The following is a 16,999-nucleotide window of genomic DNA, read 5'->3' as shown; positions in this document are numbered from 1 at the left end:
TGCACCGAAGTGCGTGATTGGTTGCGTAAGCGTGGGAGCATTGGCGCGTGCGTGAGAGTACTACGTGGAGATTGTTGGCGAGTGCGTGCGGAAGACCATCAGCACCCGCACGTTGAAGACCGTCGGAGCGCACAGAAGGCTGTGTGCTTGCACTTAGGATTATTGGAACGCGCACACGCGAAGGCCGTCGGAGCGTGGCCACGCGTAAGGCCATCGGTGCGCTTGCACGGTAGACTATTGGCGCACATGCAGGATACCATCGGCGCCTGCGCGAAAAAGAAAGTCGGCACGCACACGCGCAATACTGTTGGTGTGCGTGCGGGAGACCCCAGGTGCTCGCGCGGGGGAGAATGTCGGCCGTGCGCGCGGAACTGTTGCCGCACGCGCGTGCTAGACTATGAAGCGTGGGCAGGAGCATTGGCGCTTGTTGGCGCTTACGCGCTTGTTGGCGCTTACGCGCTTGTTGGCACTTGTACGCTTGTTGGCGCTAGTGCGCTTGTTGGCGCTAGCGACCGTTGAAAATCATCGACGCGCGCGGGAGCCCATCGGCACCCGCGCACGGAAGATCGTCGGCGTGTACTCGCGTACCAGAATGTTGGCACGTGCGAGCGTACGAGAATGTTGGTGCGCGCGCGCGCTGATAGACTTCCGCACAGTCCTTGTAATCAGATCTTGCGTTGCTTGTTGCATAAGAGCTGCCGATAAGTCCTTCACTAGCTCTGAAGGGAAGAGCTGTTTGGTCAAGGGAGCATACAAGATCTCTGCTCTCTGAGCGAGAGTCACTCCTGACGACAGGAAAGAACACAGCATAGCTCTTTTCTTAATAATACCTGTGAAAAGGGCTGTGAGTTCGACCGTCCCGTCCCTCACAGCTTTATCGGGACAGGCAATAAGGTGCATTTGCGTCTCGTTCTTCTCGTCCGTAACATCTGCGAGGGCTCCGAGAGTCCAGTCTATCAAGCTGAAGACTTCAATTGTCCTGAAGACGCCTTTCAGCAAGTGGTCTATTTCCGATGTGGACCACATAACTATAGCCTTAGTTATGGCTGTTCTACGCGAGGTGTCTACGAGTCTGGAGAAGTTCCCTTGGGAGGAGGCAGGAACTCCCAAGCCGAGAACTTCCCCAGTCTCATACCACACGCTAGATCTAGAAGCCAATCTCGTTGGGGGGAAGGAAAAGGTTGTCCTGCCCTGTTCCTTTTTCTTCAAAATCCAGTCGTTCAACGTCGAAAAAGCCCTCTTCACCGATCTGGCTAAAACTGTCTTCTTGAAGGGGGAAGACTTCTGGGGTCTACCCTTCATAAACTGCGAGGGCGGGCTCCGAAGAACAGCCTGTTGAAAATTATTCGGATATAAGTCCGCCAATACCGCAAGTACTGTAATCTTTTCAGATCCGCCTCATGAAGAGTTTCTTGCGTCTCCTCCTCTGTGATCTCTTCCAAAGGATTGGCGATTTCCGATGTCAAACGAGTGGGGGAATCACGCACATCGTCCTGCTTGCGTGCGTCTTGCATGCGTCTAGCATGCTGCGTGGGAGCGTCACGATCCTTGTCACCTCCTGTCACGCATCCAGCTTGCTGCGAGGGAGCGTCTATGAGCGCTGCAACTTGCAGCGAGTAGGCGTCTTGCTGTTCTAACTCCGGTCTTACCCTCTTCCTGGGTCGGTTGACGTCCTTAGATTCCTTCTTGCGTGCTTCCTCTCTTAGTTCGTGCTTCCTCTCTTAGTTCTTGCAACTTGTAAACATCAAACAGAGACGTAATGGACTGCTGAAGCTCTGACAAGAACGCTGCTTGCGGTGCCTCTTGCTGCTGGGGAACAACTGGAGATGGCACTGCACGTACGTCTACAGCTTCGGAGACTCTAGCTGGGGTCTTCTGGCGAAGAGGTGGTGATGCCCCTTGCGACACCTCCTAATCCGGGGGAGGGGGAGAAGCGTGTACTGACGTAATGTGCACGTCTTCTTCCTTCGAAGAGCTATGCATTCTACACCTCTGTTTAGGCGCGGACGCGTCGTCCTCCTCCGACAGGAATCTCTCCGGAGAGCTCCAATTGCTACAAAAGGGTTGCTGGAACGTAACGGAAGACCTGCGTCTCTTGAGAGGTCTCGATTCTTGAGGTTGTTGCCAACCGCATCTGGGTCTTGCGTCTTCCGAGGATGACGAACACTTCCTCACCATCCTTTCCTGCGGCAAGGGGGAGCGTCCTGGGATGCGTCAACAGGATCGCTCGAGGGGACGTCCGGTCGCTGTTCAACATCTCTCACCTCCCTTAGCCTGTCGACGTTCCTTCTCCCAGGGGTTGGGGAGCATGGAAGAGGTCTAAGGCTAGGAGCATGACAGACACGAACGGACGCACCCCCCACTGCACTAGCACTGTCCCCGAACTTGCGCTGCAAACCACGCACTGCCCCCCACATCACTTCCTTATCCGAAGTAAGGGATTGCACTTTAACACCCAAGGCAGAAATAGCAGCCACTTGAAGATCTAGCTCTCCTAATTCTGTCCTTTTCCAATCGCCTCACATAGCGATCATACATCTGCTATCAAATGTACACACATGCCCTCTGCATTTCTTACATACTGTGTGGGGATCAAGAGCAGCTTTTGGAAGCTGGGTCTTGCACCCCTTCACACACATTCTAACAACAGAGTCAGCCATCTTGAAAATCCAGAAAACAAGTTAAAATAAACTGTCCAAGTCGGAAACCAACAAAATCTATCCTATCCGTGAGAAAAAGAAATCAAGAAAAATCCAATATCAGCGAAAGCCATCAACCCCCAAAAAAAAAAACCAAGCAATGGGTACTTCACCAATTTGTAGTTAAAGCAAACCCAAACAAAGTAGAGCAAATTTCCGTGTTGCTAGAATGACGGCAGGGAATTTATGAGGACAAATAGGAATGGTTCCAAGTACCTGGGTAGAGGGAGCACAAGTATGATCACCTGACCATCTATCGTCGATTGCCGTGAATTTTGAATTTCTGCCGTGCGCGACGAATCGGCGGGATAAAGCTACATATATGTAACTACCAGGGAAGTTAGATATTTAAAAATTAAAGAGCAAACAATTCTTGGACTCAAGACACCAACTACAGTACATCCTCATGTGCCAATTCTACGTAGATTTAAGTCAAGAAAGAGCTTTGCCACTGTGGAGGAACTGCCACCCAAAATACCAGTGCAGAATGATAAAATGAACCGATGGAGCAACTCTGATAGAGTTACTGATGGGACACTGCTTCCCAGATGTGATTGGTGTGCCCTCAACAGAGCTACAGCTGGAGTGGCCTGAACAGGTGACAATCTAGTCAAATGGGGCCTTAAAACTAACCAGTCCTGCGAATGTGGAAAAAATACCCGGACCATAAATCATATTCTCCGATCATGCCCACTATTTCATAATTTGCACAACTCTTACTTAGTTGGTGTCAGTGAAAAAATTTTTCACTGTTTGGCATGATAAGCTATGACAACGTTCGACCTTTACTAGGAGAGAGTCATCATTAGGTAGTCCCCTTTAAGCAATCTGGTTGATTAACTAACTTGGTTATTTCTTGATTTTGAGGGCAAGAAGATTTAGCTTCAAAATATTAGCAATATGAATTTTCATGTAAGATTCACTGAAATGAACTACAACAGGAATTCACACAAAATCATGTAACAAATAAATTTCCAATATTACCCCCTCGAATTTAACTGTGAACAAAGACTTTTATTCCTCTCTGTATCATCCAACAACTATTTTAATATAATGCTCATAAATTACCATACCTTAACAAGTTCTAAGTTATGGGTGATCAGTTTGGGCTGCTTAGTAGCAAGGAGTCTTACTTCCCTATTACTGAGCTTAAAAGTGTGCTGAAAGAATCCTAACTTGCTATCAATTTCTACAGTGCTGCAAATAAAGAAAAAGATTAATTGAGTACATAAGAACTGGTTTTTCAAGTGTTATATAGTACAGTATGCTATTTAATATGGTAACACAATATAAAGTAGTGAGTTTATTTTAGCAAAGGAAGAGCAATCACCAAATATTGCTTTGTTCTCTTCAGTTCCAAATGCAATGGATTAACCAGATTACATGAGTAATGTAGCTACATGCTGTAGTTTGCATCTACTATACTGTACAATCATTTATCTAAAAAGTACCAAAGTATTAAATGAAAACAATACACTACCTATGAAGCAGCCATTTTGGGTTGCGTGATATTATTCTTGCGATTTGTAACCGATCAAATTTTTTCGAAAGAAGGTAATTGAAGCGTACCTGTAGATCGCCAATACTTTCTTTAAATATATATGGATTAAGGCTTAACCATCGTCCCAGATCATCAGCAGAAACACCAACATCATTAAGATATCTGTCGATAAAAAATGTGTGCAATACAGTGTTGAAGGTTAAAGTGATCATATTATCTGGACTATTTCATCAAAGTTCCCTCCCTCAGAAGTTAGAAATAAAATGTACACCAAATTAATATTACACACTTGATAAAGACAGTCATGCCTTGGTATTCATAAACCCTGGAATTCATAAAATTTAGTAATTATCGTTTTTTTTTTCACAATAAAATGTTGTCTTGGCATTTGTTGTTCATTTGGCTTTGATCATACTTGCTAGAACTTTATATGGGCAGAGAAGCACCATGTTTATGCTTGTTCCAGTTGTAAAAAAAAACCAAAGTATCACATTGTTAGCTACGTCATGCTAAGTGAATATTTCCACAAAAATTTGCAATAAACTTCTGTGTCTTTTTTCTGGCTATGCTCCGTTATGCTTTGTACCATAGCCATTTTCCCTGCTTTTATAATCATCTGTTTATGGTTCTGAAATCTTCAAGAGGTTGGAGACAAGTTCTAGATGTTTCTTGTCTCAAAAGCTTTCTAGTCTAACTAGATTCTCCATGGAGAGTTTTTACATAGTTTCAACAGTAGTTCAAAGGTGAGATTGTGATATTTTCAATATTAAACTTAGCCGGTGATCATATAAGCTGCAACTCTGTTGCTCGACAGAAAAAACCTACGGTCAAAATACGCCAGCGATCGCTATGCAGGTGGGGGTGTACATCAACAGCGCCATCTGTCGAGCAGGTACTTAGTACTCCAAGTAAACAAAGAACCAATTTTCTCTCTGTCCGGCTACCGGCAAGACCTACTAATACGCTGTTACTAACTGGATTTGTTTTCACAACTATTTGGTGAAGTACACTATTCTAGTTTTGAGCTTTCGCTATGCAGGGGTTTTATCTTCATCTCAAAACTTGAACTCGTTTTGGATAGATTTAATTATGGTGACAAAGAGAGTATGGACTCTCTTTCACTTTTAAATGGCCGACCCTTCCCTTAGACGGAAGTGTGTTTAGGTTTTTAGTAATTTTGCTTAACACGTTATAGATCTATATATTTTATATCTCTCCACCTTTATTAGGCCTCTTCGATTAACTTTCCATTTATTATAAACATATAAAAATGTTATTTTCCTTAGTAAAATAAATTTTTGAATATACTTACCCGATGATCATATAGCTGTCAGCTCTGCTGCCCGACAGAAAAAACCTACGGGCGGAATACGCCAGCGATCGCTATACAGGTGGGGGTGTACATCAACAGCGCCATCTGTCAAGTAGGTACTCAAGTACTCGATGTCAACAAAGAACCAATTTTCTCCTCTGTCCACTGGGTCTCTATTGGGGAGGAAGGGTGGGTCCTTTAATTTATGATCATCGGGTAAGTATATTCAAAAATTTATTTTACTAAGGAAAATAACATTTTTCAATATTAAACTTACCCGATGATCATATAGCTGATTCACACCCAGGGGGGTGGGTAGAGACCAGCATTACATGTTGACATTATTATGAGCTAAGTATTCTGTATTTCATTTTAGCAGTTATTCAAAATAACAAGCATAAAATAAATAAGTACCTGGTAAGGAAGACGACTTGAACAATTACTCTGCCTTTTTAAGTACGTCTTCCTTACTGAGCCTCGCGATCCTCATAGGATGCTGAGCGACTCCTAGGAGCTGAAGTATGAAGGGTTGCAACCCATACTAAAGGTCCTCATCAAAACCTCTAATCTAGGCGCTTCTCAAGAAATGCTTTTGACCACCCGCCAAATCAAGTAGGATGCGAAAGGCTTCTTAGCCTTCCGGACAACCCAAAAATATTTCAAGAGAAAGATTAAAAAGGTTCTGGAATTAGGGAATTGTAGTGGTGGAGCCCCCACCACTACTGCACTCGTTGCTACGAATGGTCCCAGAGTGTAGCAGTTCTCGTAAAGAGACTGGACATTCTTAAGATAAAAGACGCGAACACTGATTTGCTTTTCCAATAGGTTGCGTCGAATATACTTTGCAGAGATCTATTTTGTTTAAAGGCCACGGAAGTTGTGACAGCTCTAACTTCGTGTGTCCTTACCTTCAGCCAAGCTTGGTCTTCCTCATTCAGAAGGGAATGAGATTCTCGTATTAACAGTCTGATAAAAAAGGATAAAGAATTCTCTGACATAGGCAAAGATGGATTCTTAACTGAACACCATAAAGCTTCAGACGGGCCTCGTAAAGGTTTTTAAAATAGAACTTAAGAGCTCTTACAGGACATAATACTCTTTCTAGTTCATTTCCAACCATACGATAAGTTTGGAATATCGAACGATATTGGTCAAGGCCGAGAAGGCAGCTCGTGTTTGGCTAGAAAACCAAGTTGTAGAACATGTAGCCGTTTCGGATGAGAATCCGATGTTCTTGCTGAAGGCATGAATCTCACTGACTCTTTTAGCTGTGGTTAAGCATATCAGGAAAAGAGTCTTAAAGGTGAGATCTCTCAGGGAGGCTGATTGAAGTGGTTCGAACCTGTCTGACATAAGGAATCTTAGAACCACGTCTAAATTCCAACCAGGTGTAACCAAACGACGCTCCTTCGTGGTCTCAAAAGACTTAAGGAGATCCTGTAGATCTTTATTGTTGGAAAGATCTAAGCCTCTGTGACGGAAGACTGATGCCAACATGCTTCTGTAACCCTTGATAGTGGGAGCTGAAAGAGATCGTTCTTTCCTCAGATATAAGAGGAAGTCAGCTATTTGAGTTACAGAGGTACTGGTCGAGGATACGGATACTGACTTGCACCAGTTTTGGAAGATTTCCCACTTCGATTGGTAGACTCTAAGGGTGGATGTTCTCCTTGCTCTAGCAATCGCTCTGGTTGCCTCTTTCGAAAAACCTCTAGTTCTCGAGAGTCTTTCGATATTCTGAAGGCAGTCAGACGAAGAGCGTGGAGGTCTTGGAGTACCTTCTTTACGCGTGGCAGACGTAGCAGGTCCACCCTTAGGGGAAGTGTTCTGGGAACGTCTACTAGCCATCGAAGTACCTCGGTGAGTTATTCTCTCGCGGGCCAGAGGGAAGCAACTAGCGTCAACTTTGTCCCTTCGTGAGAGGCGAACTTCTGCAGTACCTTGTTGACAATCTAGAACGGAGGGAATGCATATAGATCTAGATGTGACCAATCTAGTAGAAAGGCATCTATATGAACTACTGCTGGGTCCGTGATAGGTGAGCAAAGTATTGGGAGCCTCTTGGTCATCAAGGTTGCGAAGAGATCTATGGTTGGCTGGCCCCAGGTGGCCCAAAGTCTCTTGCATACATCCTTGTGGAGGGTCCAATATGTTGGAATTATTTGTCCCTTCCTACTGAGACAATCTGCTATGACATTCAAGTTGCCTTGGATGAACCTCGTTACTAGTGAAAAGTCTAGACCTGTTGAACAGGAGAGGAGGTCTCTTGCGAACTCGTACCATGTCAGAGAGTAGGTCCCTCCTTGCTTGGAGATGTACGTCAAAGCAGGGTGTTGACCGTGTTCACCTCCACCACTTTGCCTTGAAGGAGAGACCTGAAGCTTTTCCAGGTCAGACGTACTGCCAGAAGCTTCTTGCAGTTGAAATGCATTGTCCTTTGACTCGAGTTCCATAATCCCGAGCATTCCCTACCGCCTAATGTCGCACCCCAGCCTACGTCCGATGCGTCCGAGAAGAGAACGTGGTTGGGAGTCTGAACAGTCCGGGGAAGACCCTTTCAAAGGTTGATAAAGTCCTTTCACCAAGTCAGACCAGACTTTATCTTTCTGGAAACTGGGATCGAGACCGCTTCTAGCGTCTTGTCCTTTTCCAGTGAAAAGCTAGATGATACAGAAGAGGACGGAGGTGTAGTCTTCCAAGTGACACAAATTGAACCACGGATGACAGTGTCCTAACCAGACTCATCCACAGCCTGACAGGGCAGTGTTCCTTCTTCAGCATCTTCTGGATGGATAGCAGGGCTGGGGGTTGATCGTCTTGTTCAGCAATGTCCTCATCAGAGGGTTCCTCATCCGAAACTGATGAGGAAACGGCAACGGAGTGGGCAACGTCTGACTCGCTGAATCCGGTCGCACTGGTGGATGCGTGACGGAGCCGGACACAAGATCATGGTACTGCTGCACAGTCTGTGAACTGTCAACCATGGGGACGCGAGGAAGTACAGCGTCAACCCGAAACTGTCTAGACTGTCTGGGATGTGCAGTCAACCCCCTACAGGGTTGCTGAGGTTACCGCACTGCGTCACAACAAGTCACCTCTGCTGGTTGTTGAACGTCTTCCTAGTGACACACTGAACGTCCACAACCACCTCCGAGAGTCGCTTAACGTCAACGTGCGACTGGCAACCCTCACTGGGTCGCACCGGTGGAGGAACCATCTCAACTGGCGGACGTGAGTAGGATACCTCAGCGTCAACAGGGCGTACAACCAACCGGTAGGAAGGTTGTTGGCTAGAAGGTTCTTCTCCGTAAAAAATCCTCTAACAAGGACACAAGCTTGGACTGCATGTCTTGCAACAAAGCCCATTAGGGTCTATGGGAGCAGGTGTGGCAACAGACGGGGTTAGCGACTGAAGCGGAACCATTTACCATCCCTGGAAGCCTTGTTATGCTTTAATTAAAGTCCATAGGAGGCTAAGCAGCTTAAGGCTCCTCTCCAAATAACAGAGTCCTCAAAGGAATATCAGAAGGAGGGAGAACAGCACTTTCTCATCTACAGGAACCATGTCCGAGAAAAGCTAGGTTATCTCAGTGAGGGTCTCACTGGTGCAAAAGCAGCAGACCAGAAGGCAACGTTATGTAACTGCTTGACAGTCTGTGAACTGTCAAAAACTGAACTGTCAACCACAACAGGTGCGTGTGGACATACAGCACTGGTGCATTAGTAGCAGACCAGAAGGCAACGTCATGTAACTGCTTGACAGTCTGTGAGCTGGCAACAACCAAAGCTGTGTGGGGAAGCCTCAACTCCTGACTGACTAGTCTGCTGCGGGCGAGTGGCAGTAACCACAGTGGGTTGCGGAGGCTGACACACCGTGTCAAAACACGGCAGCTTGTGGTAGCTCACGCACGGCAACGGAGTGCTCCGTGTGTCTGTGGGAGTCAGCATGCGTCTGGCAGGGTCGACTGCGCATGGGTGGAGGAGCTCTCACAACAAGAGTGTGGGAGCAGGCAGCCATGCTGGGCGCACAACCGTGGCAGGTTGTAGGCAAACGGGTGCATCGTCAACCTTCTCCGCAGTCGGAGTGTGGGAGCAGGCAACAACCAAAGCGGAGTGGTGGTGCGTGGTGGGGACTGCCGTGGGTTGCGGAAACTAACGCATCGCGTCAAAACACGGCAGCTTGACTCCACCTTCCCACTGCTGATGCGGTAGCTCACGCATGTTAACGGAGGGAGCCGCACGTCGGCTAACGTTAACATGCGTCTGGCAGGGTCGATTGCGCATCGGAGGTGGAGCTCTCCGCAGCCGGAGTGTGGGAGCAGGCAGCCTCAGCGTGAGCTGGGCGCACAACAGTGGCAGGTTGTAGGCTAACGAGAGGATTGTCAACCTTCTCCGCACGAAACTCCTGCATAACCGCAGCTAACTGAGTCTGCATAGACTGCAGTAAAGACCACTAAGGGTCTACAAAAAACGTGACTGAGGGTCTAAAACAGCTGGTGCGGCAACAGACGGAGTTACTGCCTGTTGCGGTACCACCTTGCCTCTCTTGGGAGGTGTGCAGTCGTCGGATGACTGCAGCGAGTCCGAACTGACCCAGTGGCTACACCTAGGCCGTTGGACTTGCGCGGAAGGGACCGACTTGCACTTAAAAGCTGCAAGATTTGGTCCATGGTTTCTTACGAGAAACCTCTTCCGCAGACGAGGAATAAATGGGCTCTCTCGTCTTTGTGTGGGTGGGGCGATCTCACGTCGGCAAACGTGTGTAGATACGCCCGAAACCACGGAGGGAAAAACGTCTGTTCGTCGATCAAGGCCTGTGGAACCCATAAGTCGTTCGACATTACTTCTCCCCTGGGCTTGGGAGCTTGTAAGAGGTCCCGGACTAGGTGAACAACTGGCACGAACAGACGAACCCTCGGACGCAACACTGTAACACTTTGCGCATATCACTTTATCACTTTTGATTTCTGTTTGCACTTATTTCACTGAAATCGAAACTTTAACTGATTTCTACCTGAAACACGCAATCCTATCCATCATTAAAAGGTAGTAATTGCGAAAACAGTTTTACAATGCAACAGAAAAACATAAATAAAGATAAAGAATTCAGTGGCGGGAAAAGAGACTAAACACTAGATCAAATAAACTACGTTTACAATCTCTCACCACATAAAGCCTGGGAACAAGAATAAAACCCTAGAAACGTTTTACCTTCTTCCCCTACAGCGACTAGGGAGAAGAGTAAAAAACGAGAACAACGTTACCCGCTTGAACGAAACGTTTATTCTCCTCTCTCTCCCTCCGTCTCTATCTCTCTCTCTCTTCTCTCTTGATTTAGCACCTGAGAGAAGAGCCCAATTATATATCGTTAAAACATGTTATTTGCTAAAGGAAAAAACTGAAAGGTTTCCCAAATAAAAAGTTCCTTTATTAAGAATTTAAACCATTTAAGCTAAGAAAGAATGAACGAAACACTAGAATCGGTTTACTCTTACTGCAAAGTGAAACCGTGATACACTCTCTCTCTATCGTAACGATAGAGCGCAAGTTGAACGTTCTGAACGTCAACAACTGCGGAGACTAAAAACAAAACGTTAGTTCATCTTTGAAAACAGTACGAGACTATCAAAGAAATTCTTCCATAAAACATTAAAATTAAAAAAGTATTAAATTCTTTAAAGGTTAAATACGATATAACAGGCTCAATGTTAATTAACTTCGGTTCCAAGTTAGGACCGCCTACTATTAGGAAAGGTCGCATATAAACAAACATAAAAATTTATTTTTTATAAGTTTATAATAAGTTTATAATAATTGGAAAGTTAACCGAAGAGGCCTAAAAAGGCGGAGAGATATAAAATAAATGGATCTATAACGTGTTAAGCAAAATTACCAAAAACCTAAACACACTTCCGTCTAAGGGAAGGGTCGGCCATTTAAAAGTGAAAGAGAGTCCATACTCTCTTCGTCACCATAATTAAATCTATCGAAAACGAGTTCAAGTTTTGAAATGAAGATAAAACCCCTGCATAGCGAAAGCTCAAAACTGGAATAGTGTACTTCACCAAATCGTTGTGAAAACAAATCCAGTTAGGGACGGCGTATTTAGTAGGTCCTGCCATTGGCACGACAGAGGGAAAATTGGTTCTTTGTTGACATCGAGTACTTGAGTACCTACTTGACAGATGGCGCTGTTGATGTACACCCCCACCTGTATAGCGATCGCTGGCGTATTCCGCCCGTAGGTTTTTTCTGTCGGGCAGCAGAGCTGACAGCTATATGATCATCGGGTAAGTTTAATATTGAAAAATAAATTTTTATGTTTTGTTTATATGCGACCTTTCCTGATAGTAGGCGGTCCTAACTTGGAACCGAAGTTAATCAACGTTGAGCCCGTTATATCGTATTTAGCCTTTAAAGAATTTAAAACTTTTTAAATTTAATGTTTTATGAAAGAATTTCTTTGATAGTCTTCGTACTGTTTTCAAAGATGAACTAACGTTTAGTTTTTTAGACTACGCAGTTGTTGACGTTCAGGACGTTCAACATGCGCTCTATCGTTACGATAGAGAGAGAGTGTATCACGGTTTCACTTTGCAGTAAGAGTAAATCGATTCTGACGTTTCGTTCATTCTTTCTTAGCTTAAATGGTTTAAATTCTAAATTAAAGGAACTTTTTATTTGGAAAACCTTTCAGTTTTTTCCTTTAACCAAAAAACATGTTTTTTTGACGATATATAATTGGGCTCTTCTCTCAGGTGCGAAATCAAGAGAGAAAGAGAGAGAGAGATAGAGACGGAGGGAGAGAGAGGAGAAAAAAAAAAAATTCCGTTCAAGCGGGTAACGTTGTTCTCGCGTTACTCTCCTCCCTAGTCGCTGTACGGGGAAGAAGGTAAAACGTTTCTAGGGTTTTATTCTTGTCCCCAGGCTATGTGCGGTGAGAGATTGTAAACGTAGTTTATTTGAACTAGTGTTTAGTCTCTTTCCCAGCCACTGAATTCTTTATCTTTATATATGTTTTCTGTTTTTGCTAGTATTAATGAGCTGCATTATACGACTGTTTTCGCAATTACTACCTTTTAATGAAGGGTAGAATTGCGTGTTTCAGGTAGAAATCAGTAAAAGTTTTGATTTCAGTGAAATAAGTGCAAAACAGAAAATCGAAGTGATAAAGTGATATGCGCAAAGTGTTACAGTGTTGCGTCCGAGGGTTCGTCTGTTCGTGCCTGTCGTTCACCTAGTCCGGGACCTCTTGCAAGCTCCCAAGCCCAGGGGAGAAGTAATGTCGAACGACTTATGGGTTCGTCAGGCCTTGATCAACGAACAGACGTTTCCCTCCGTGGTTTCGGGCGTATCTACCCAAGATCGCCCCACCCACACAAAGACGAGAGAGCCCATTTATTTCTCGTCTGCGGAAGAGGTTTCTCGTAAGAAACCATGGACCAAGGTCTCGCAGCTTATTAAGCGCAAGTCGGTCCCTTCCGCGCAAGTCCAACGGCCCAGTTGTAGCCACTGGGTCAGTTCGGACTCGCTGCAGTCTTCCGACGACTGCTCACCTCCTAAGAGAGGCAAAGCGGTACCGCATCAGGCAGTCACACCGTCTGTTGCCGCACCTGCTCCTGTAGACCCTAAGTGGTCTTTGCTGCAGACCATGCAGTCTCAGTTAACGTCATTGATGCGGGACTTTCGTGCGGAGAAGGTTGACACTGCACCAACCTCTAGCCTACAACCAACACGGTTGTGCGTCCTGTGGACGCTGAGGCGACCTTCTGCCGCACTCCAGCTGAGAGAGTCCCGCCACCCATGCGTTCCAGTGTACCCTGCCAGCCGCATGTTGACGTTCAGTAACGCACGGAACCTTCCGTTGACGTTCGCGAGGTACAACAACAGTCTAAGTTGTTTTGTTTTGACGCGGTGCGTCAACCTCCGCATTCTAGAGTTGTTTTGACTGCTCAGTATAGACAGTCAAAGCAGTCTCGAGTGAACACTGTATGTCCTCACGCACCTGTTGTGGTTGACAGTTCAGTTGTTGGCAGTTCACAGACTGTCAAGCAGTTACATGACGTTGCCTTCTGGTCTGCTACTAATGCACCAGTGAGAGACTCACTGAGATAACCTAGCTTTTATCGGACAAGGTTCCTGTAGATGAGAAAGTGCTGTTCTCCCTCCTACTGATATTCCCTTGAGGACTCTGTCATTTGGAGAGGAGCCTTAAGCTGCTTAGCCTCCTATGGACTTTAATTAAATCATGATGATTTTTTAAGGATCTTCGTCCGGATCTTGTAACTGCTGCTCCTCGTTCGCCTAACGTCAGAACTTACACTAGGCCTAGCTACTTCGAAGCCGTTGTTTTTAAGCTAGTGCTCTCTCGCTCTCCTAGAGAGCGTTACGTTGGCTAGGCGACTGGTTTTTGCACCAGGAGGAGTTTTAGGGATACAGCCTTTGATTTCCCTTCTTTTAAACTGGCTTATAGAGCGAGAGTCTGATAGGACACGAGAGAAGTTCTCGGCTTGGGAGTTCATGCCTCTGCCCAGATAGACTTCTCAATTCTGGTAGACTCGCCCTGGCGCCTAGCCAGGAGACGCTCCAAGTTGTTTACAGGTCAACTTCTCTACTTTTGTCGAGCCTTTGAAGTTTTGCTGTACTATTATGTCACACATAACAAGGCTTTCAGGGATGGTAAATGGTTCCGCCTCAGTCGCTAACCCCGTCTGTTGCCACACCTGCTCCCGTAGACCCTAAATGGGCTTTGCTGCAAGACATGCAGTCCAAGCTTGCGTCCTTGATAGAGGACTTAAATGCGGAGAAGAACCTTCTGGCCAACAACCTTCCAACCGGTTGGTTGTGCGCCCTGTTGACGCTGAGGTAACCTACTCGCGTCTGCCAGTTGAGGTGGTTCCTCCTTCTGGCCAACAACCTTCCAACCGGTCGGTTGTGCGCCCTGTTGACGCTGAGGTAACCTACTCGCGTCTGCCAGTTCAGGTGGTTCCTCCACCGATGCGACCCAGTGTGGGTTGCCAGTCGCACGTTGACGTTAAGCGACGCTCGGAGGTGGTTGTTGACGTTCAGGACGTTCAACAACCAGCAGAGGTAACTTGTTGTGACGCAGTGCGTCAACCTCAGCAACCCGGTAGGGTGTTGACTGCACAACCCAGACAGTCTAGACAGTTTCGGGTTGACGCTGTACTTCCTCGCGCACCCATGGTTGTTGACAGTTCACAGACTGTGCAGCAGTGCCATGATATTGCGTCCGGCTCCGTCACGCATACACCAGTGCGACCGGATTCAGCGAGTCAGACGTTGCCCACTCCGTTGCCGTTTCCCCATCAGTTTCGGATGAGGAACCCTCTGATGAGGACATTGCTGAACAAGACGATCAGCCCCCAGCCCTGCTATCCATCCAGAAGATGCTGAAGAAGGAACGCTGCCCAGTCAGGCTGTGGATGAGTCTGGTAGGGACACTGTCATCCGTGGATCAATTTGTGTCACTAGGAAGACTACACCTCCGTCCTCTTCTATACCATCTAGCTTTTCACTGGAAAAAGGACAAGACGCTAGAAGCGGTCTCGATCCCGGTTTCCGGAAAGATAAAGTCTTGTCTGACTTGGTGAAAGGACTATATCAACCTTAGAGAGGGTCTTCCCCTGACTGTTCAGACTCCCAACCACGTTCTCTTCTCGGACGCATCGGACGTAGGCTGGGGTGCGACATTAGACGGTAGGGAATGCTCGGGATTATGGAACTCGAGTCTAAGGACAATGCATTTCAACTGCAAGGAGCTACTGGCAGTACGTCTGACCTGGAAAAGCTTCAGGTCTCTCCTTCAAGGCAAAGTGGTGGAGGTGAACTCGGACAACACCACGGCTTTGGCGTACATCTCCAAGCAAGGAGGGACCTACTCTCTGACATTGTACGAGATCGCAAGGGACCTCCTCACCTGGTCAAAAGGTCTAGACATATCACTAGTAACGAGGTTCATCCAAGGCAACTTGAATGTCATGGCAGATTGTCTCATTCGGAAGGGACAAATAATTCTAACAGAATGGACCCTCCACAAGGATGTATGCAAGAGACTTTGGGCCACCTGGGGCCAGCCAACCATAGATCTCTTCGCAACCTCGATGACCAAGAGGCTCCCAATATTTTGCTCACCAATCCCGGACCCAGCAGCAGTTCATATAGATGCCTTTCTACTAGATTGGTCACATCTAGATCTATATGCATTCCCTCCGTTCAAGATTGTCAACAAGGTACTGCAGAAGTTCGCCTCTCACGAAGGGACAAGGTTGACGCTAGTTGCTTCCCTCTGGCCCGCGAGAGAATGGCTCACCGAGGTACTTCGATGGCTAGTAGACGTTCCCAGAACACTTCCCCTAAGGATGGACCTTCTACGTCAGCCACGCGTAAAGAAGGTACACCAAGGCCTCCACGCTCTTCGTCTGACTGCCTTCAGACTATCGAAAGACTCTCGAGAGCTAGAGGCTTTTCGAAGGAGGCAGCCAGAGCGATTGCTAGAGCAAGGAGAACATCCACCCTTAGAGTCTATCAATCGAAGTGGGAAATCTTCCGAAACTGGTGCAAGTCAGTATCCGTATCCTCGACCAGTACCTCTGTAACTCAAATAGCTGACTTTCTCTTATATCTGAGGAAAGAACGATCTCTTTCAGCTCCCACTATCAAGGGTTACAGAAGCATGTTGGCATCAGTCTTCCGTCACAGAGGCTTAGATCTTTCCAACAATAAAGATCTACAGGACCTCCTTAAGTCTTTTGAGACCACGAAGGAGCGTCGTTTGGTTACACCTGGTTGGAATTTAGACGTGGTACTAAGATTCCTTATGTCAGACAGGTTCGAACCGCTACAATCAGCCTCCCTGAAAGATCTCACCTTAAAGACTCTTTTCCTGAGATGCTTAGCCACAGCTAAAAGAGTCAGTGAGATTCATGCCTTCAGCAAGAACATCGGATTCTCATCCGAAACGGCTACATGTTCTACAACTTGGTTTTCTAGCCAAACACGAGCTGCCTTCTCGGCCTTGACCAATATCGTTCAATATTCCAAACTTATCGTATGGTTGGAAATGAACTAGAAAGAGTCTTATGTCCTGTAAGAACTCTTAAGTTCTATTTAAAAACCTTTACGAGGCCCGTCTGAAGCTTTATGGTGTTCAGTTAAGAATCCATCTTTGCCTATGTCAAAGAATGCTTTATCCTATTTTATCAGACTGTTAATACGAGAATCTCATTCCCATCTGAATGAGGAAGACCAAGCTTTGCTGAAAGTAAGGACACACGAAGTTAGAGCTGTCGCAACTTCCGTGGCCTTTAAACAAAATATATCTCTGCAAAGTATAATCGACGCAACCTATTGGAAAAGCAAATCAGTGTTCGCGTCTTTTTATCTTAAGAATGTCCAGTCTCTTTACGAGAACTGCTACACTCTGGGACCATTCGTAGCAACGAGTGCAGTAGTGGGTGAGGGCTCAAC

The 16,999-nt window shown here is 46.2% G+C and overlaps 1 protein-coding gene across 1 annotated transcript in view; it reads right to left on the bottom strand.

Annotated features, from left to right (window-relative positions):
* Positions 1-16,999, bottom strand: part of mTerf3 (mitochondrial transcription termination factor 3) — a 132,299-nt gene that overhangs the window by 70,917 nt on the left and 44,383 nt on the right. The window contains exons 4-5 of the mRNA XM_068383838.1: positions 4,180-4,362; positions 3,773-3,896 (exon numbers count right to left, since the gene is read on the bottom strand). Of these exons, the coding sequence (XP_068239939.1) occupies positions 3,773-3,896; positions 4,180-4,362 (307 nt within the window). The remainder of the gene's footprint in view (positions 1-3,772; positions 3,897-4,179; positions 4,363-16,999) is intronic.

This window comes from Palaemon carinicauda, chromosome 1 (assembly GCF_036898095.1).
Source record: "Palaemon carinicauda isolate YSFRI2023 chromosome 1, ASM3689809v2, whole genome shotgun sequence".
In the NCBI taxonomy this organism is placed as follows: domain Eukaryota; kingdom Metazoa; phylum Arthropoda; class Malacostraca; order Decapoda; family Palaemonidae; genus Palaemon; species Palaemon carinicauda.
This window is presented reverse-complemented; position numbering and strand designations above follow the sequence as displayed.